Source organism: Stegostoma tigrinum, chromosome 23, assembly GCF_030684315.1.
Source record: "Stegostoma tigrinum isolate sSteTig4 chromosome 23, sSteTig4.hap1, whole genome shotgun sequence".
In the NCBI taxonomy this organism is placed as follows: domain Eukaryota; kingdom Metazoa; phylum Chordata; class Chondrichthyes; order Orectolobiformes; family Stegostomatidae; genus Stegostoma; species Stegostoma tigrinum.
Genome location: NC_081376.1, coordinates 4,606,990 through 4,628,918, shown reverse-complemented (window position 1 = coordinate 4,628,918; position 21,929 = coordinate 4,606,990). Strand labels below are relative to the sequence as shown.

Here is a 21,929-nt window from a genome sequence, read left to right as displayed (position 1 = left end):
CTAACATACTTGTTACCTCTTCAAAGAATTCTAACAGGTTTGTCAGGCACGACCTCCCCTTACTAAATCCATGCTGACTTGTATTAAACTGACCCTGCACTTCCAGGAATTTAGAAATCTCATCCTTGACAATGGATTCTAGAATTTTACCAACTACCGAGGTTAGGCTAATCGGCCTATAATTTTCCAAAATTTGCCTTGATCCTTTCTTAAACAAGGGAGTTACAACAGCAATTTTCCAATCATCTGGGACTTTCCCAGACTCCAGTGACTTTTGAAAGATCACGATCAAAGCCTCCGCTATTTCCTCAGCCACCTCCCTCAGAACTCTAGGATGTAGCCCATCGGGGCCAGGAGATTTATCAATTTTTAGACCCTTTAGCTTTTCTAGCACTTTCTCTTTTGTAATGCCTACCATACTCAACTCTGCCCCCGGCTCTCCCTAATTGTTGGCATACTACTCATGTCTTCCACTGTGAAGACTGACGCAAAGTACTTATTAAGTTCTTCAGCTATTTCCTTATGGAGAAGGTGGCACTGAGCTGCCTTGTTGAACCACCACAGTCCACATGCTGTAGAGCAACCTGCAGTGCCGTTGATTCAGGTGTTCCAGAGTTTTGATCCATTGACACTGAAGGAATGGCAATATATTTCCAAATCAGAACAATATATAGTTCAGAGTGCTATCTGAGGACGTCTGGTAAGTTCCTGAAAGATCATCTTGTACATGGTATAGACTGCTCTGAGGATTGTGCAGGGGTTGCACAATGGCTAGATGGTTGAAATGGCTAGATGGTTAGCAGGGGCTCAGAATAATGTCAATTGTGTCAGGTTTTGGTTCTAATTCTGGCTGAGGCCGACCTGGCGTCGCCCCATTGCTTTGACCTGTGACTAACCCACGGCACAAGCTGTGCTTTGGCAATGTTCGAATGAGGATGTGGCCTGAATCAGGAAAATAAGATACTCACCTCTCAATTCAAATTTCATAGAATCCCTACAGTGCAGGAGCAGGCCATTCAGCCCATCAAGTCCACACCGACCCTCCAAAGAGCGTCCCACCCGGACACATCCCCCTGACTTATCCCTCTAATTCCCATGGCTAATCCACCTAACCTGCACATCTTTGGACTGAGAGGAAACCAGAGCACCTAGAGGAAACTCATGCAGACATGGGGAGAATGTGCAAACTCCACACAGACAGTTGCCTGAGAGTGGAGTCCAACCCAGGTCCCCAGCATTGTGAGGCAGCAGTGCTAACTACTGTGCCACTGTTTCAGTTGACTTAAAGATGGAGATGTATAAGCAGTGGCTGAACTGATGTTGCACATTTTGCAGATGAAGGTTAACCTCACAATTTGTGTTTGTTTGGTCTGCGCAAGTCATTATTTAATTGCAAATTCTGAAGTAAATCTGTGGCAGAATGTGAGCTTTGTGACTGTTGTCCCAGAAATGTAAGTAACAAAATCCAACCAGTACTGTCATTCAAGGGTCAGTAAAAACATGGTAACAATGGTATCTTTCTGTTTCATTCATTATATTCTTCTATCCCAATTTTACCAAGGTCCCTGTATATCTCATATTTGTCCATTATTTACGAAGAACATTTTCCCCATTTTCAAACAGGCAGTGCAACAAATAGTGATGTGGGCAGAGACAAGAATCTCCAAAGCCACGAGTAAGATCCATAAGCCACTTGCCAATCTCTACAAATACTCACCCGAGTAAGTATTCAGCTAGTTAGATCATATGCATTTCTAACGAGGATTCAATTGTTGCATTTTCTCTGTTTTCCAAAATGTTGTAATATCGGCTGTTGCTGATTGGTAGCTCACAAGCTTCTGTGTCAGATGATTTGATTTGATTTATTTATTGTCACATGTACCTAGGTGCAGTGAACAGTTTTGTTTTATGTTTGGTACAGGCAGATCATACCATACAAAGTGTATTAAGGCAATAGAACAGAGTAAAGGATACGATGTTAAGGCTACAGAGAAAGTCTGCAAAGAGCGAGATCGATCAACATTGAATTTAAAATTTGAGAGGTCCATTCTTGAATCTGTTTGTACTTGTATGCGAGCTTTTATATCGTCAGCCGGAGGGAAGATTTTGGAAGGGTGTGCAACCAGGCTGGGGGGAACCTTGTTTAAGATTATGTGTACAAACCCCATTGCAGAGCATGGGGTATGTAACCTAGCCTGGTACTCAATCACAGTACAGAAGCAATGCTGCACTGCCTGAGGTGCTGATTTCTGGAATGAAGTTTAAACTGAGTCGCCATCTTAAAGAATCCCTACAATGTGGAAGCAGGCCATTCAGCCCATCAAGACCACACCAAGTCCAAACAGCATCCAACCCAGACACATCCCTTCTATCCTAGCCCTCCATTTCCCACGGCCAATCCACCATACCTGCACATCGTTGGACTGTGGGAGGAAGCACAAACTCCACACAGACAGTGCCTAAGGGTGGAATCGAACCTGGGTCCCTGGTGGTGTGAGGCAACAGTGTGAACCACTGAGCCACCATGCTGACCTCAAAGCCAACTGAGAAGACCCCAGTAGTGATATTCAAAAAACTGAAAATTTAGTCGTTTTTCCCTCCCTGCTATGTTTGTGAGACATTATTTGAAACTTGACTGTTAGCTTTGCTTATATTTCAGGGTGGCTATATTTTAAATGACAGAATTATTACAGCCCAGAAAGAGGCCATTCAACCCATCATGTCTGCACTGGCTCTGCTATGCAAATAACTGTCCAATGCTATCTTGTATTTCACTGACCCTGAAGCACTTTGGGATGTTTTTCTTTCATAGATGGTGGGAGGTAATGGTGAGCCCAGTTTTTGTTCCCTGTCCCTGTATTAACTGGTTCACTAGCTAGGCTGTTTCAGAGAACAACGAAGAGTCAACCACATTGCAGTGGCGTCACGAGCAGGCCAGACTAGGTAAAGGGCAGGTGATTTCCTTCCCTATGGGTTTTTACGACAATTAGTGATCATTGTCATGATCGCCATCATTGACACTAGCTTTATAATCTGGATTTATTCATTGAATTTAAATGCCCCATAAGCTGCTGTGTGGCGGTTCAAACCCATGGTCCGGAGAGCAATAGCTAGATTGCTAATCCAATGACATTTCCACATCACTGCCATCTTCCAAACATATATATGCCAAAAACTGCAAGTCCTTTCTTTTGTAGAATAGTGGCAGTCAGCAAGCTGTGAATGTAACCTTTGAGAAGCACATCTTCACAACAGTCAATAAATATTTGTTGCCATGTTGCAGTCATGTTCAATCAAATAGACTCAAAATATTAGGGATTGCTTCAATTTTTAGTCATGGATCTATTTTGCAGAGATTGCTCTGTCGTGGTGAATGTGCCATTGTTGCCAATGGGGAATCAGTTGCTTGACGTGGCTAAGATTACCAACTACCTTGTTGAAACCAAACTAATAAAGACGCTGAGGAGTCTGTACAATATAAACCCAGTTGCCGAATATTACAGATTAAAGCACAGGATGCTGGACAGCCCCTTTGAACGTAAGTTTTACCACCGTTGGCAGTCAGTGGAGTGCCAAATTGGCTCTTCACGAAAGCACCAAAATGTTCAATTGTGACTAGTTTTGGCCTTTCCTCACTTGAGCTTCGAAGGATGGGGAGATCTAACTGAGGTATTTAAGATGCGAAGAGAAGATTGACAAAGTAGACAGACATAAAGAAGGTGTTTCCAATGTAGAACAACCTAGAACACTGTTTTAGGCTAAGGGGTGGAAAATTTAAAACACAGATGAGGAGAAATGATTTCTCTCAAAGTACCATGAATCTGTAGATTTCACTGTCCTACAGTGCAGTGAACACCACGACACTGAATAAATTTTAGGAGGAGATAAAGATATTTTTAATTAGTTAAACGTTTACGGTGAGTGGGCAGGAAAATGAAATGATACAGCATGGAGACAGATCCTTTGGACCAACTGATCCATGCCGACTATGTATCCCAATCTAACCTAGTCCCATTTGCTAGCATTTGGTCCATATCCCTCTAAACTCTTGCTATTCATGTACCTATCTGGATGCCTTTTATGAGATCAGTCATGATTATGTTGAATGACAGGGCAAGCATGAGGAGCTGAATAGCCTATTCCTGCTCCTAGTTCTTATGATCTTACGCTCGGAGTGATATACATTATTTTTGTGAATCATATAGGTATGGATTATTTACTCAACAATGATGGATTGCCCTGATGTGTCAATTAGAATTCAGCAATGGTTGCGTGCCTGACTGTGCAATTCAGATAAATATATTCACGTCTTTTAAAAATATAATCCCTCCTTTTGTTGTTATTGCATAAAGTGGTAACAAAATAACTGATGTTTTCAAAGAAAATACCAAAGACACTAATTCACTGTGGCTTGAAATGTTTCCGGAGGTTACCTTGACAAAACCTCAGCTGGACTTGTGATAAAACATTTGTAAGTGGCTGATGGTGCTCCCTGTAGCTGGAGTAGGACCCTGTACAAGAGTGTATGGGGTACACTGTTTTGGATTGAAGTAAGGAAAAATATCTTCACTCAGAGAGTGATGTGCCTATAGAATTCAGTACCACAAAAGCTGTGAACACCAAGTCAGCGAATATGTTTAAGAAATAACAATATTCCCAGACGCCAAAACAATAAGGGGAGAGAGCAGGAAAATATGATTTTGAGATAGCGGATCAACCATGATAATGGCGAATAGGCTTAATGGCCAATTTCTGTTCTTATTCACTCTGCAAGCAAAGCCAGTTTTGTGAATCAAATGGCTCTCTGGAATGGAAAGTTCCTACCTAGGCCAAGAAACCACCTCTTTCTCCAGCTTTAAATGTTTACACAGTTCTTGGTGACGCTTTAGCTATTGCTATAGATACTGGTAATGATTTAACATTAGACATCATGTTTTACATTTTATAGAATGATAATATTGAAAATTAGCACACCTGGAATCAAAAAGACAGCTGATTCCATACTTTGTGGTTATAATGAGTATTGATTACATGATAGAGCAAAGGTAAACAAGGACATAGGAACAGGAGCAGGCCACTCAGCCCCTTGAGCCTTCTCTGCCATTTAATACAATCATAGGTGATCTCAACTGTACTATACTGCACCTTGCCATAACCCTTCCACCTGTTAATTAAAAATCTGTCTATCTCCTCCTTAAATTTACACAATATCCCACATCCATCATTCTCTGGGGTAATGAATTCTGCAGATTCACAGCCCTTTGAGAGAAGTAATTTCTGCTTATCTCTGGTTTAAATCTTCCACCCCTAAAACTATGAGCTTTCATTCTAGATTGTCCCACAATGGCAACCATCCTGTCTATGTCTACTTTATCAACCTCCTTTTGCATCTTGTATACCTCAATTAGGCCTCTTCCCATTTTCTCAATTCCAGTGAGTATTGGCCTAAATTGCTCAATCTCTTGAAATGCTTGAAAATGCTCGATAGCAGGAAGCAATAGACTTGGATTCACCTTGTGATGAGGAAATTTAGAGTTGATGCCTGTGAGGATTTCTTCACATAAACAGTAATTAACACTTGATTAGACATCAGTGTATTTATTTAGGTAGACACCAGAGAGTAATTCAAGAGCCATGCAGTGGACAAATTGCAGACTTCCCAACTGGAGGACTGAAATGAGCTAAAGCAGACTTTATTTGGCCGCCTTCTGTCACCTTTTCCTGTTGATTCTGACAAAAATAATCTCTCTAGCAGGAACAGAACATCAGTTGTTGCACCATATGGGCATTCACTGTAACACACCACATGTCAGATAATTTATTATGCTGAAATATTTTTTGGGCTAGAATGCTAAACATAACCAGTAAAATCCAGTTCTCACTTGTTTGCAAACCGGCTTTGGCAACAGTATTTGTTGCCTGACCCCAACGGGGAAAGATGTTCTTTGCTTATTTGAAATCTGTTTTTAATTTTCAAAGTAATCGCATTGTAAATATTTATTCACAATACTTTATGAAATCTTAAGACTGCTTCCCTAAATGTTCCACAGACCAAGCCCTACTTATTGGAAGCAAGCACTACGTGACGTTTGATGGGAAGATCTATGATTTTGCCAGCCAGTGTAGTTTTCTTTTAGCCAAAGATTTCCAAAGGAACACCTTCACAATGTTACTGAATCATGAGAGTGATGGCAAGAGGTCTATCCGTGTGGAAATGAATCACACTGTCATTGATATATACCCAGGAATAAAGGTAAAAGCACGTACCAGCATTCAAATTCTTTTCCATCACACCTATGCAAATGTATATCAACCTTCATAGATAACAAAGTGTGAAGCTGGATGAACACAGCAGGCCAAGCAGCATCTCAGGAGCACAAAAGCTGACATTTCGGGCCTAGACCCTTCATCAGACCCAAAACGTCAGCTTTTGCGCTCCTAAGATGCTGCTCGGCCTGCTGTGTTCATCAAGCTCCACACTCTGTTATCTCGTATTCTCCAGCATCTGCAGTTCCCATTATCTCTATATCAACCTTCTGTTTGGAGTAGGAATCTTTTGCGAAAAACAAGCTGGAAAGGATGCGGTGGTTAGCAGATGCCCAGTGGTTGTTTTAATCGTTAAGATTTTAACAACCCATGCCTGTCTTAGAACAATTTTAATAAAACAAAGAACTGCGAACATCAGAAATTTGAAACAAAGAAAAACCGAAATTGCTAGAGAAAGTCAACAGCATTTGTGAAGAGGAAACAGAGTTAACTTTTCGAGTGTGAATGCAATGTTAAATGGCCTGCATATTTTAAATCTCAGCTTTTGCCATTGGTAAACATTTAACTTGTTACCCTGGTGCACTTCTACAATTGTGGAATGGAACTGCATTGCCAGGGTTACTTAAATCTGCAGATGCTAGAAATCGAAACAAAAACAGAAATTTCTGGACAAGATCAGCAGGACTGGCGGCATGTGAAGAGAGAAATCAGAGTTAATGTTTCGGGTCTGGTGAGAATAATTCTGAAGAAAGGTCACTGGACCCAAAACGTTAAATCTGAGGCTCACTGGACCCAAAACGTTAAATCTGATTTCTCTGCACAAATGCTGCCAGCCCTGCTGAGCTTTTCCAGCAATTTTTGTTTTTATTACTTTATAATAACAAGTTAAATATATCTCACAGTGGTAATATTTGCAAAATGTGTCGTTGAAACAGTCATGATGAAATGTCTATTAGCTTAGATTTTGCATGTCTTACCTTTTTAATATTAACTGGTTATTTTCTTCTGTGCATCCTAGTTTTAGTTAAAAAGGAACGAGAATAATTAGACAAAACAATTGACTAATGAAAATATAATGCAAGTTGTTTTCCATAGGTTGAAGAGAATTGCAAAGTCATTGAACTTCCCCTGATGAAAAATGGAGTTACAGTCAGTAAGGACCTCAATGAAGTCAAAGTGTCAAATCAAAATGGAGTGACAGTATCATGTGATATGCAACATGATGTCTGCAGTCTGACTCTTCCTGGGTGGTACCATGGTCAGTACTAGGAATATTTGTACGTTAAATGTGTGCTCTGTCCGTTTAAAGGGAACTTTATGCTGCTTGAATTATTTGTGATGCTCTTTTATCAGGGTATGGACATCACTGGCGAGGCCAGCTTTTGTTGCTGATCCCTAATTACCCTTCTGAAGGTGGTGGTGAGCTGCTGCTTTGAATTGGTGGTTGTAGATGCTGTTAGGAAAGGAGTTTCAGGATTTTGACCTAGTGATTCTGAGTGACAAAATATTTTTAAGTGAGCATGGTGAGTGGTTTGGAAGGGAAGTTGCAGGTGGTGGTGTTTCCATGTATCTGCTGCCCTTGACATTCTAGGTGGTAATGGTCATAGGTTTGGAAGATGGTGTCGAAGGAGCCTCATTGAGTCACTATAGTGCAGCATGAAGATGATATACGCTACTGCCGCTGCGAGCTGGTGTGAGCAGGATTGGAAGATGATGGATGTTTTGCTAATCAAGCAGGCCGCTTTGTCCTGGATGTTTTCAAGCTTGTGTTGTTAGACCTGCACTCGCCCAGGCAAGTGGGGATTATTCCATCACACCCCTGACTGGTCCCTTGGTAGATGGTGAGCAAACTTGGATAGAATTATAAATTACACTGTAAATACAATTGTTCTGAACAGAGAAGTGGCAAGCTCCCATTGCCCTGAGGGAGGAAAGATCAAAGTGCTCTTTAAGCTCAGGAGAAGCTTTACTGGTGAGCGCTAAGTGGGCCCACAAACTCTTGCAACAACTAGATACAGCGAGAGGCTAGTACGTGCACCTCAGAGACTGACTGACATTTACAGATTGATGGCAGGTCATGTGGCCAAACTGGGGAGTTAAGTACTAGCTTCAGGTTTTGTTATGTCGCTGGTCCTGTCTGCCTGGCGTACAGGCTCCTTACCTTGGTCTGATGGCTTGCTGCGCAGGCTGTGGCAACCAGATCAAACCTGGAAGCACAATTACTGTATGCATGGGGGGGAGAGAACGAGGGGGTGGTGTGTAATTACTGTCTATGGGGGAGAGGGTAATACTTACTTTGTGTGGGGAGAAGGAGGAAATACATTGTGTGAGGATAATTGTCATGTTGGGGAGACGCGTAATTACTGGGTCTGGGAAGGGGAATATCTGTATATGGGAGGAGGGTAATTACTGTGTGTTAGAGAGGGATAATAGCTGTGTGTGAGGGGAGGGTAATAGCTGTATGAGAGGAAGGTAATTAATATGTGTAGGATGAGGGGCTAATTACGGTGTGTACGATGAAGGGGTAATTACTGTGTGTAGGATGAGAGGGTAATTATTGTGTGTTAAAAGGGGTCACATTAGAAAGTAATGAGGGAAGGTCTGGTGGGGATTTCCCAAGAATTTAGGATGGCTGCAAGTGTCTTCAAATCTCTGTGTATAAATGCATTGGGACTTACTAAGCCTTAAAGAGTATTTATAAAGGAATGTATCATTTAACTGCTGATGTGTTCATTCTGGACTCCTGTACATTAGCCTGTACTTGTCTGTTTTGGCATGTTTCCAGTTTGAGGTGCATATTTTTAATCAATTCATACATTTTTGGTTAAGCATTCTAAAATCATTCAGTAATCCAAAAAATTCCAAAATCCAAAAATGCTTTGGTTCCAAGCATTCCAGACTGGAGAGGTTGCTGTCTTTATCTTTCACACCATCCTGTGCCAATTAATCAGTGACAATTTTCCATCACACTGCTATGTCCATGTGACACACTTTTAGGTGAAAGTACAAAATGCTAATTTTAATCTCATGTCTATTGCTTATTACTGTTTGCATCTTCTTTGGTTTTACATTGCCTTTTTAGCAATCCTAAATTTGCTATTATACTCATTGCAATTATCCTCCTTGTGTGATCCTGTTCTAGAAATTTGTTATCTGAACAGATATTTATTCTTAAAGTTGATAAATTTGGTTTACTTTTTAAATTATTTTTTAGGCCTGCCCTCTAATGTGCATAATTTGTGAATAGATCGTGGCAATTCTGTGGTTGCCCAGTGCAATACTATTCAGTTGAATCTTAATTAGAAATAAACAAGGTCTCTAAATCATACTTTGTGATATTATGATATGAATATATAATGCAATTGTATCAAATTTCTCCAATTGTTAATTTTACACAGATTAATATCTTCATTGAAAAAGGGAAATAAAAGGGATTTGATTAACAATTCATCAAACATTTAAATAGCGACAAAATTCAACGACAAACTACATTAATCTTTCATTAAAGGTTCAATTTTCCCAGTCTGCCTTTCCGGAAAGACAGAGGCAGGGGTCATCTCCAGGCTACACCATTGTGGTGTGGAGCTGCAGTGGGGCAGAGGCTGAGTTAGTGGCAGCTCCTGGAGTTGAGATCCATGGGACAGCTGGATACAAATTGCGGCAGTGTCAAAGAGAACATGTTGGCTCTAGAGCCTGAAAGTGTACAGTGAATTCTAGGAGGTTGATCTAGTTGCTTGATTATATAGCAATCCCAATTGTGCCTGAATTGTGCTGACGCCTGGGCTACACAGTAGCGCGTAATGGACGTTTGACTGAAACTTGGCCACTGCTGGGTTAGATGAGTAGATTTTGCATGAGGCTGGCACATGGGTGAGGCACAGACAGTTGAACTAGAATAGGTGAAGATAGCAAGGGTTCTTCAAGTTAAAAGATAGGACAGATAAACTGTTGGGATAATTTTAGGAATTATGATTCGATTGTTTTAATGTTATGGATTATACTTTTTGAGCTATGTCCTGAAGGTGGTGACAACCAGCCTTGATAATATGTGATGGATTCCTGTTTGGTTAACTTATAATGGATTTGCTCTGTTTAATGAAATATGTTTGAAGAGAAAACAATGTGACTGTTTCTCTATGGAACAATTAGATCACTCAGCTGACGAATCGAAGCAAAATTCAGTCATAAGGTTTTACAATCATAAGGTCCTGTTTAAGCAACAGAACTTACTGTGTTGTAAACCAAGGCCATTGAGCAATGTCAAAGTAGAAATAGTCAGTTGAAGATGAAACAAACACTTGGCCCAGGAAAGACAAAAATTGGCCATGGCCTCAGCAACTTGACAATCATAATATTCATGGCACGCTCAATGCAGGACATTTATACTTTGTCCTCGTGCAGATGAAATGGCATCTAAGAAACATTGCATCATCTGAGCATGTGGTTGGTAGCAGTGCTCTAAATCATACAAAAAATGTTGGCTCATAACAGAATAAATGTTCTTTTTATGTTCCAAACATCTGTAGAAAGTTTTATTTTAAAATTGTGCAAGGCTAAATGAGATAACATCCATAAATGGACCTAGGCCTCGTGATGTGAGATTAACTCGCACCCATTAATTTCCATTCATGTTTATTCATATCAGCATCCAGTCAAGACTAACAGTCCAGTGGATTGACAGGACATATGAACAGGGAGTAGCTCACTCCGTTTAAGTCCAGTCTGCCCTGCTTAAAGGAGGAATGCATCAAAGCAGGGGTTGGCAGTGACACATGGACTGATTGTCAGCTGGGCAAATACTGAGGAATGGCACAGCATTGGGGAACCTGCATGTTCCCACAGTTGTGCAATTATTGTATTGTATGACATGGGAGAATGCAGGCTCCTGGGTTTCTAGGCATGGCATCAGCAGAGGAAAGGAGGAGAGTTGCTTCCTACCAGCAGGAGGTCATCCAGACATGCACTCAGACAAATGTGCAGGTCAAGTGAACAATGAGGTCAAAATAGTATATACGGCCTTCTAAAAGGTGGTTCGTAATGTGCCACATTATTGGCTTTCCAGCACAATTGAAATCCATGCAATGACATGGATGGAGGCAGCGTGGATACTAAGCAGAGTGAGTGCCAGGAAACAGCACATTTCCTAAGAGATAGTAGGAACTGCAGATGCTGGAGTCAGAAAAAACACAGAGTGAAACTAAAGGAACACAGCAGGCCAGGCAGCATCAGAGGAGCAGGAAAGTTGATGTTTCCGGTCGGAATTCTTCTTCAGAAATGGGGAGGGGGAAGGGAGAGGGAAATAAATAGAGGGGAAGGGTGGGGCTGGGGAAGGTAAGTGGGATGTTTGTCATGAACAGAGCGCCCTCTGCCTCCTCCAAGACTTCCAATTCCCTGGCCCCCAACACCTCATCCTCATGGTGGACATCCAATCCCTGTATACTTGTATCCTCCACACAGATGACCTAAAATCCCTCCACTGCTTCATCTCCCGCAGGCCTAACCAGTCCCCCTCCACCAACACCCTCATCTCCTAACCAAATTTGTCCTTACCTTAACAACTTCTCCTTTAACTCCTCCGACTTCCTACAGGGGCCCAAACTATGCCTGCCTCTTCATAGGATACATGGGACAGTCTGTTTTCTGGTATTGCACTATCCCCCATCTCTTCCCCCGCTACATTGATGACTGTATCAGCATTGCCTTGTGTTCCCACGAGGAGCTTGAACAGTTCATTAACTTTACCAACACCGTTCACCCCAACTTCAAGTTCACATGGACATCCGTGATACCTCTCTCTCCGTCCTGGGCCTCTCTATCTCCATCTGTGGTGACTGCCTTGAAACTGACATCGATTTCAAGCCCACCAACTCCCACATCTACATAGACTACACCTCCTCTCACCCACCTTCCTGCAAGAATGCAATCCCCTACTCCCAATTCCTCCGCCTCTGCCGTATCTGCTCCCAAGATGGGGCGTTCCATTCCTGCACATCCCAAATGTCCTCCTCTTTCCGGGACCACATCTTCCCCCACTCCGGTGATTGAAAATGCCCTCAACCGCATCTCTTGCTTTTCCTGCACCTCTGCCCGCACCTTTGCCCTTCTCCAGGGGAGAACGTGCAAACTCCACACAGACAGTCGCCCAAGAGTGGAATTGAACCAGGGTGCCTGGCGCTCTGAGGCAGTAGTGCCAGCCACTTAGTCACTGTGCCGCCCTGGTCCTCCCGGCTCTTAAAAGAAGTGGCTGATGAAGAAGTATGTGTATTGGTTGTATTTCTCCAAAATTCTCAAGATTCTGGAAAGATTCCATTGGATTGAGAAGTATAGCTTGTATTTCCTCTATTCAAGAAGTGGGGTACAGAAAGCAGAAAACTACAGGCCAACTGGTTTAACATCTGACACAGAGGAAATACTTGAATCTTCTATTTAGGAGGATATTGTATAGAACTTAGAATTTTTCGATGAAGAAGCAACGTGGATAAAGGGGATATGCTATACTTATATTTCCAGAAGACAACTGACAGGACACTGCATGGAAAGGTAGTATGGATGTAAGTTTGCTCGCTGAGCTGGAAGGTTCATTTTCAGACGTTTCGTCACCATTCTAGGTAACATCATCAGTGAGCCTCTGGTGAAGCGCTGGTGTTATGTTTTGCTTTCTATTTACGTGTTTAGGTTTCCTTGGGTTGGTGATGTCATTTCCTGTATTGGTTATGTCATTTCCTGTTCTTTTTCTCAGAGGGTGGTAGATGGGCTCCAAATCAATGTGTTTGTTGATGGAGTTCCGGTTGGAATGCCATGCTTCTAGGAATTCTCGTGCGTGTCTCTGTTTGGCTTGTCCTAGGATGGATGTGTTGTCCCAATCAAAGTGGTGTCCTTCCTCATCTGTACTTAAGGATACTAGTGATAGTGGGTCATGTCTTTTTGTGGCTTGTTGATGTTCATGTATCCTGGTGGCTAGCTTTCAAATGCATAAATAGAAAGCGGAACATAACACCAGCGCTTCACCAGAGGCTCACTGATGATGTTACCTAGAATGGTGACGAAACGTCTGAAAACTAACCTTCCAGCTCAGCGAGCAAACTTACATCCAGAACCTCAACCTGAGCTACAAATCTCAAAATTCGCTGAAGGTACTATGTAAGATAATAGCTCATAGTATAGGGGGTTGTGTAATAATTTGTATGATCTTTTGATCTCCCTGCCTATAAATTCTGTGCCTGTGTGCTTTTCTTCACTTCACCTGACAAAGGAGCAGTGCTCCAAAAGCTTATGATTTCAAATTAACCTGTTGTCATTCAGACTCGTCCAGCTCTGTCAGTATTGCTTCTACTGAGCCACTCTTAAGGATGGACATGAGACCAGCCATTGTACAGTTTCTTCCCTTTCTTTCCCTTTAAGTGCTTCCTCCAATCGATGCTTAAAATAGATGAACATGGATTCATCAGCTAAGGGAGGGCAGTAGACGGTAGTCAGCAAAAAGTTTCCATGCCCATGTGTGACTTGATTTCATGGGTTTCAGAGTCAATGGTGAGGACTTCCAGGGCAGCTGTTCTTCAATGTGTACAACTGTGCCTCTACCTCTGCTGGGTCTGGCCTAACAGTGGGACAGGACATATCCAGAGATAGTGATGTTGATGTCTGGAACGTCAGTCTGGAGAGAAAGCTGCTCCATATTGTCCTCCATATCACGCGCAGTTTCCCCCAGTGAAAGTCCTGGTATGTCTTCCTTTTCTTTGTTCTTTCATGGAGTATGTGTGGGCAAAGTGTTTGTTCCTCATCCCTAATTGCCCTTGAGTTGAGTGGCTGGCTGAGCCATTTCAGAGGGCAGTTCACATGTTGCTGCTGGTTTGGAGTCGCACATAGGCTATACCAGAAAAAAAGTGTAAGTTTTCTTAAAGAAAGGAGATGGCCATTGCTAGCTTTACGTTTGAGATGTCTTAATAGAATTCATTTTCCACCAGCTGTCACCATGTTTTCTTTATTAAACACAGTTTCTCTACCTCTGGGAAGCACAGTTGTAGTGTCCTTTCTGAAAGCTAGAAGCTCCAATTCACTGTAGAACTTAATGACCAAGGAAGGTCTATTCACAACGCAGCCGAAGAGAATGAGTTCCAACCCGCCAGTCCTCCCAGCATACACCAATGGCAAGCAGGGAGAACAAGGCAGGTTGCAGGAACAGCAGCTCCTATTCTGCTTGGGAACCCTGCAGCCCAATGCTATCAATGTGGATTGCACCAGCTTCAAAATCTCCCCTCCCCTCACTGCATCCCAAACCAGCCCAGCTCATCCCCGCCTCCCTAACCTGTTCTTCCTCTCACCTATACCCTCCTCACACCTCAAGCCGCAACCCCATTTCCTTCCTACTTACCTCATCCCACCCCCTTGACCTGTCCATCCTCCCTGGACTGACCTATCTCCTCCCTACACTCACTTTTACTGGCTCCATCCCCGCCTCTTTAACTTGTCTGTCTCCTTTCCACCTATCTTCCCCTCTATCCATCTTCGATCTGCCTCCCCATCTCCTCCTATTTATTTCAGAACCCTCTCCCCCTCCCCCTTTTCTGATTAAGGGTCGAGGCCCGAAACATCAGCTTTTGTGCTCCTAAGACACTGCTTGGCCTGCTGTGTTCATCCAGCTCTACGCATTGTTATCTCGGATTCTCCAGCAGCTGCAGTTCCCATTATCTCAGAACAAGGCGTGTTCCTGGTTACCCAAATGATAGATGGAACATTGGAGCCTCTTGCCATTACCACCCATAATTCCAGACTACAATGTGGGTATAAATGTTCATGATGCCACAGGAACACAAACTCAGTAAGTGAAACACTGTAACACACCACTGCTACTCCTCCTGCCTATTTATCCCTCTTAGTGCTTTCTAACAATGTTATACAATGTAATTTCTGGTCCCAGCCATTTCTCGGTAATAAAAACCAAAAAGCTGTGGATGCTGTAAATCAGGAACAAAAACAAAGTGGCTGGAAAAGCTCAGCAGGTCTGGCTGCATCTGTGAAGCAAAAAACAGGGCTAATGTTTCGGGTCCGGTGACACTTCCTCAGAAATTGTGACCCCTAGTTATTGACACACAAACTAGTGGAAACAGAGTATCCTTCTTTATCCTGTCAAAATTGTTTATAATTTTGAATACCTCTGCTCCTGTCCTCCCCTCACAATTTGTATCATTGAGCCTGTATTGTTTCTCCATGTTTCTTCTGCCAAAGTGCATTACCTTACGTTTCTCTGCATTGAAATTCATCTGTCAGGTGTCTACCCATTTGGCCAACTTGTCAGTGTCCTTCTGAAGTTGCTCAGCACCAACATCACAATTTGCTATTCTCCTTCGTTTAGTGACGGCTGTGAATTTAGAGATTTTGCCTCAACACACATCTCCAAATTGCTTATATAAATCAGAAAAAGCAAATGTCCCAATACTGATCCCTGGGGAACACCACTTTCAACTCATTTCCACCTATACCTACTATCTATACCTAACCTCTGTTTCCCATCTTTTAGCCAACTTCTAATCCATGCTGCTAAGGACCCAACAGTACCCAACATTTATAACTTGCTAACCAGTCTACCATGTGGAAACATGTCAAGTGCTTTCTGCAAGTCCAAACATACAACATCCACAGCACTACCTTCATCACTGCCTGTGTTAGCTCATCTTTCACACAACAGCTTTAGTTACGTTTAATTCTCTGGCTCCCACATTAATTTCTCCATGGTACAGACAACACATTTGGAGATTATTATAGTTATATTTTAATTTGGAATGCGACTCCTGATATAACAATTCACCAAGGCTCCAATAGACAGCATCTCCCAAAAGCATGACTGATACTATCTAAAAGGACAAGGGCAGCAGATATATGGGAACACCACCATCTGCAAGTTCTCTTCCAAGCCACTCACCATCCTGACGTGGAAATATATCACCGTTCCTTCAGTGTCACTGGGTCAGAATCCTGCAACTCTTACCCCTAATAGTGGTTCTCCTACAGCATTTGGACTGCAGCAATTCAACAAGATAACTCACCACCACCTTCTCCAGGGCAGCTAGGGATGAGCAATAAATATTGCTCAGGTAACAACGCCAACATCTCATGGACAATAAAAACATCCCTTAGCAAGACAGCATCCTTGAGCTCATTAGTATTATTTGTTCCAATATGAAACTTTGTTATCTATGATTGCAAATGGATCTTGAACAACTGGGCCAATGGACTGAAGAGTAGTAAATGAAGTTTAATATGGATAAATGTGTGGTATTGCATTTTGATAAAACAAGCCAGAGCAGGACTTATACAGTTTATGGTAGAACACTGGGTAGTGTTATTGAATGGAGACCTAGGGGTTCAGGTACATAGTTCTTTGACAGTTGCACCACATGTAGACAAGGTGGTTAAGAAAAAAGAAGCGAAAGAACTGTGGATGATGTGGATCAAAAACAGAAGTTGCTTGAAAAGCTCAGCGCGTCTGGCAGCATTTGCGGAGAAAAGAATCAAAGCTAACGTTTCGGGTCTGGTGACCCTTCCTCAGAACACTGGTTAAGAATGTGTTCAGCATATTTGCTTTCAATGTTCAGACTATTGAGTATAGGAGTTGGGGCACTGAAGTTGTACAGGGTGTTTATGTGGTCACTTTTGGAGTACTATGTACAGTTCTGGTCACCCTGCTGTAGGAAGGACACAATCAAATTGGAGAGGGTTCGGAAAACTTTTGCCAGGATGTTGCCGGGATTGGAAAGTTTGAGTTATAAGGAGAGGCTGGATAAGCTGGGACTTTTCTCACTGAGGCATGGGAGTTTGTGGGGTGACTTTATAGAGGTTTAAAATGTCATGAAGGACTTAGATAAGGTGAATAAAGGGTCTTTCCCCTAAGCTGGCTAAGTTCAAAGCCAGTGGACATATTTTTAAGGTGCAAGGAGAAAGATTTAAAAAAGACCTGAGGGGCAACTTTTTCACACAGAGGGTGGTTTGTGTATGGAATGAACTGTCAGAGGAAACGGTGATGCAGGTTCAATTACAACATTTAAAAGACATTTGAATAGGTACACAAATGAAAAGGTTTAGAGCGATCTGGGCCAAAGGCAGGCAAGCGGGACTTGTTTAGTTTGGGATACTTAGTCGATGTGGGCTGGTTGGACTGAAGGGTGTGTGTTGTATGACACGATGACTCTATAACTCCATTTACTCCCATCCATTTCAGGGTCCTGTCAACCCTCTGTGATATCCCTCACCCTGAAACTGTACAGGCAACATACCCTACAAGATTCATGCTTTTGGCTGCAGAGGATGCTATCGACCTCCCTAATTCTAATTCACATAGCATCATTGCAAAGTTATATCAGTGACTTATTATTAAAAGTGTCACTCGGTAGTAAGCTGACCACTTGCTAAAGCATTGCTGATGACTTAGAAGTAGCATTGCTAAGTGAAAGAAATAACTAAAATGAGTTTATTAATCTTATGCTTTCCCCTGTTATTTGTAGGCTTATCAGCTGGTCTGTTTGGAACAAATGATAATGAAGCTGGGAATGAGTTCACACTGCCCAATCACTGTCAGACTGAGAATGTGGAAGAGTTTGCACACAAGTGGCAGGTAAGGGATTGACTGCAGCACATTTTCAGAGCCAGTGATGGAATTGTCGGCCAGAGTAATACGCAAAGGTAACTTACCGCAACCCATGAATGAACTTAGACAGTAGTTTTAGTCCCTCATCACCCGTACATACATGAAAAATGAAGCAATCGGGCATAATTAGATCTATAATTTAAAGAAAGTAGTTCATATAGTCATAAAGCAGTGGGCAACAAATAAAAAAAACCAACACCCACCTTCCGTCAAAAAACAAACAAAAATGAGTCAATTGGGGACAGTTATTTGCAAGTGATTGGAGACAATTTTAACTGCAACCTACCTTCCTAATTGAAGGATTCATTGACCTGGTTGTTCATTTTAGGAGTAAAACAAAGGATTGATTTTAAACAGCATTCGTTTTTTACCTTGATTACATATCAAGAACAGCAATCTGAACCTTACACTCAACCAAGGTTTGTTACGGAGGGCAAGTCTGGATGTATTGTGCTATAACACCAAGCTGGGCTGTTTATGTTCAACTTTGTGCTAGCATTTTGTATCACGGACATTTCCCTAATACACTGAATTGGATCTGTACATTATAGGGTTTGAGACAGTTGTTCTGCTAATGCATCAAAGACCCACGAAAAAGATCCTGTTGTCAAGCCACCTGAAATCAGGTCATTGATGATAAGAAATGCTGTTGGTGTTAACAATTCCACGTATTTACTCCAGTGAGCAACAAAACTCTTAGAAAGGTGCAGTTAATGGAGGGTCTAGCTCCCAGCCTCCTGGCAATTTGTGTTCTTGGATTTGTCACAGTAGAATGTGAAGCTGTCACATCTTTATCAAGATTTCAGATGGTTGAACACATAGTGGTGTTTATGTTGTATCACGAATAAAAGCACACTGCAATTTCTGCAAAAAGATTTGATCAAATAAAGATTGCTTCCCCTGTTGTTTTGCAGTCGATCAAATGTTCCTCCCTTGTTAGCACTATGGAAGCATAACTGCTGTGCTGATAACAGCTAATCACAGCATGTAATAAACTCACAGGGATGTGCATTTTAAGTATATCTCCTATATTTACAATAGATTGATGTATCCTGCCGTACCACAGGCAAGAAGGTCAAACTATGCTTTGGCAGTGCTTTTCAGTACATCTGCAAAATATTTTTCAAAGGTCTCTACTCACCGCTGAGAAATTGTTTCAGAGTGGTAAGTCACTGTCCAAAATTTCTCTGTTTTATGAATCTTGAGATTTAATGAAGGTCTTCTCACTCCTAAACAGCCCTCTCCAGTATAGGATACAAACGCTAACAAGGAAAAATTCCCAGGTGCCACTATCCCAGCAGCCTGTCACTACCTTCCACTTCTACCATTGTGGACACCTCTAGCAAACACTTCAGCCCTAACTAGCTGGATAATCTAATGCCTCCTGCTGTCTTTCCTTAACCCATGGAGAAGTGGGGTGCATAAAACAAGAACGTACCAGGTCCTCTAGCATCCAAGCTGTCTCTGTTCTGCATATTGGGATCTTGTTACTCCCTTCAGCAAGGAGATGCATCTCATCTCACTGGCCTCTTATCCCATGCTGGGTTCCAATGACAAGAGTTTTGCAGAAGGTGGGAGCCTCTATACTGGAAGGGACCATATGTGAGACCAATCCCCCAAAAGCTCTTAGCAAATTCAGTCCCTAAGACAATTTCCAAGGCATTTAGTTGTACATGAGTCTGAAAGAGTTAATATGAGTGTCTGTCATCAATGCGACCCACTTGGGTGGCACAGTCGCTCAGTGGTTTGCACTGCTGCCTCTCTGCGCCAGGAACTCAGATTCGATTCCACCCTCAGGTGGCTGCCTGCATGGAGTCTGCATATTCTCCTTGTGTCTGAGTGGGTTTCCTTTGAAAGTCCAAAGATGCGCAGGTTAGGTGGATTGGCCATGGGAAATTGCCCATGGTATCCAGGGATGTGCAGGCTAGGTGGATTAGCCATGAGAAATGCATGGTTACAGGGCTAAGGTAGGGCATGGGTCTGGGTGGGACGCTCTTCAGAGACTCAGAGTGGACTCAGTGGGCCGAATGACCTGCTTCCGCACTGTAAGAATTCTGTGATTCTATGTGATGACATCTCAGGGGCAGATAGTTAGTCTGGCACTGAGTGAAAAGATATCAGATGCTTTGAGAATGACTGCGGCACTCAGTGACATTCAAATGTAACATGGATGTAGTTTTCAGCGTGAGTCAGGACTGCACTGCTTTTCTGGAATACATAGCTTTGCATAAATAAGTATCATGAGTGTAATGCATGAGTGCCTGCTAAGATCAATAAGTTCAGCACAACGTAGTCTTCAGGATACTTAACTAATTGTCACTACCTAGCAAGAGAAATAGCGACAGGAAGCTTTTAAAATCTGAATCCGTATATCCATGCTCATTCGTATGAAAGGGTATGGAATGGGGGGGACATTTCAGAGCAGCTGTTTGGGGAGGTGTGGGGGGGTGTCGCGGGGAAATGCGATATGTGCTAGCCTAACCAACTACACCCACATCCCATAAGCAGATATAAAAGCTTCAGTCCATGCATGAGAAGAAATTGCAAACTAGAGTAGGAAGCAAGTAGATCAGTCAAATCACAGTCGGACAGTAATCTAATATAAATAATGGACTGTTATAAATTTATTGGGAAGAGTTAAGATTAAAGCCATTGTGCAAATCCACGGTCTCTTGTTAGTAAAGGATTTTATTCTGCAGGTTCATTAAAAAGTGATGAATGGCACACTGTTAGTACAAGTGCCATAATGGTGTTATAGTAGAAAAGTGTGATTAAGCATTGTATTATATAGAGTCCTGGAGGACTTTTAATCATGTGCTGACATTCAATTTCCTGCAAGCGACCCTACTTTACAATTTATAATGTTATAGTTGATATCTCTAACTCCATGTTGAAGCCATTATTTTTAATGTCTCATTATCCTGTTTTAACAAGCAGTATTAATCAGACTCTTGAATGTTTCTCAGCAACAACATATCTTCAAGGTAAAGAATAAAATAAAACATCCTCATGATGGCAAGGGGAATTCTTGACAAAATCCTCAAAATAAATTCAAACCACCTTGTTTTGTCCTTAATTATAAAATATAATGGCTGTGATACTGAGATTTCACACCTGCATGACCAATGAAAGACAGTTAGAGAAAAAGATGTAGCTATTTTCTCTTCATTCCAATTTTGATTTTTATTCAATTTGAATAAATTTTGAAAATAAAAGTAGCTGTTGCAAAGGCACAGGTGAGGAAGAAGAGTATGACAGGCGGGGAAATGTAAAGTCTTCAGATCTTATTTCATGATGACCATGTTAGTTAACAACAAATGTCCCACATGGTGAAGTGTGTGCATTTCTGCCTCTATTTTTTTTAGGTGGATCCAATTCCATTCTATGACATGTGCCTGAGTGATATGTGTGAATCCTCGGACCTGCAGCCAGGCTGTAACCTCGCAGCTGCCTTTGTCCACTTATGCAACAGGAATTTCGTCCCTCTGGAAATTCCGTCACAATGTGGTAAACATGGCCAGTTTTCAGCTGAGCAGTTGATAAAAGCAATAATGAAATCTGGGAAGTACTGTAATAACTGGGCTTTTATTTTCGGCCTTGAAAGCTAAAAAAACTGGCTAATAGCACTACACGTTTAAAGTGATAATTGCAACTTTACATTTTACACTTGTATGACATTTTTCTGCAGTGTTCTGTACTCACATTGTTTTCCTCCTTCCAGAGGCTGACAAGGACAGTGACACCATGCAGAATGATGACGTGGTAGATACTACACAAAGACTAACACTGAAACCAGCTGATGTCCTCTTTATTATTGAGGAAAGAGACTGTAATAAGCCCATTGTCATGAAACTTCCTTCACTTATTAACTCATTAGTTGGAACCTTCAAAAAGCAAGGTACTTTTCCCTTCCTCATACTTTATTAAGCACTTTACAAGGATATTGCCAGGGTTGGAGAGTATGAGTTATAAGGAGAGGCTGAATAGGCTGGGGCTATTTTCCCCGGAGCATCAGAGGCTG

At 42.0% G+C, this 21,929-nt stretch overlaps 1 protein-coding gene and 1 long non-coding RNA gene across 6 annotated transcripts in view; one reads left to right on the top strand and one right to left on the bottom strand.

Moving 5' to 3' along the window:
• LOC132210893 (uncharacterized) overlaps window positions 1-21,929 on the bottom strand; it is a 297,035-nt gene that overhangs the window by 233,077 nt on the left and 42,029 nt on the right. For 4 of the 5 annotated variants that reach the window (XR_009447106.1, XR_009447102.1, XR_009447105.1 and 1 more), the window contains one exon: window positions 7,245-7,281. The exons of the other annotated variant lie outside the window; for it this stretch is intronic. This is a non-coding gene — a long non-coding RNA (uncharacterized LOC132210893). The remainder of the gene's footprint in view (window positions 1-7,244; window positions 7,282-21,929) is intronic. 5 annotated transcript variants of the gene reach the window in all.
• The window catches only part of LOC125462404 (uncharacterized), a 347,507-nt gene that overhangs the window by 312,218 nt on the left and 13,360 nt on the right, over window positions 1-21,929 (top strand). Inside the window, exons 66-73 of the mRNA XM_059653886.1 lie at window positions 1,624-1,721; window positions 3,354-3,538; window positions 6,051-6,253; window positions 7,363-7,525; window positions 17,766-17,875; window positions 18,950-19,072; window positions 21,274-21,415; window positions 21,630-21,806. Coding sequence (XP_059509869.1) covers window positions 1,624-1,721; window positions 3,354-3,538; window positions 6,051-6,253; window positions 7,363-7,525; window positions 17,766-17,875; window positions 18,950-19,072; window positions 21,274-21,415; window positions 21,630-21,806 — 1,201 coding nt within the window. The remainder of the gene's footprint in view (window positions 1-1,623; window positions 1,722-3,353; window positions 3,539-6,050; window positions 6,254-7,362; window positions 7,526-17,765; window positions 17,876-18,949; window positions 19,073-21,273; window positions 21,416-21,629; window positions 21,807-21,929) is intronic.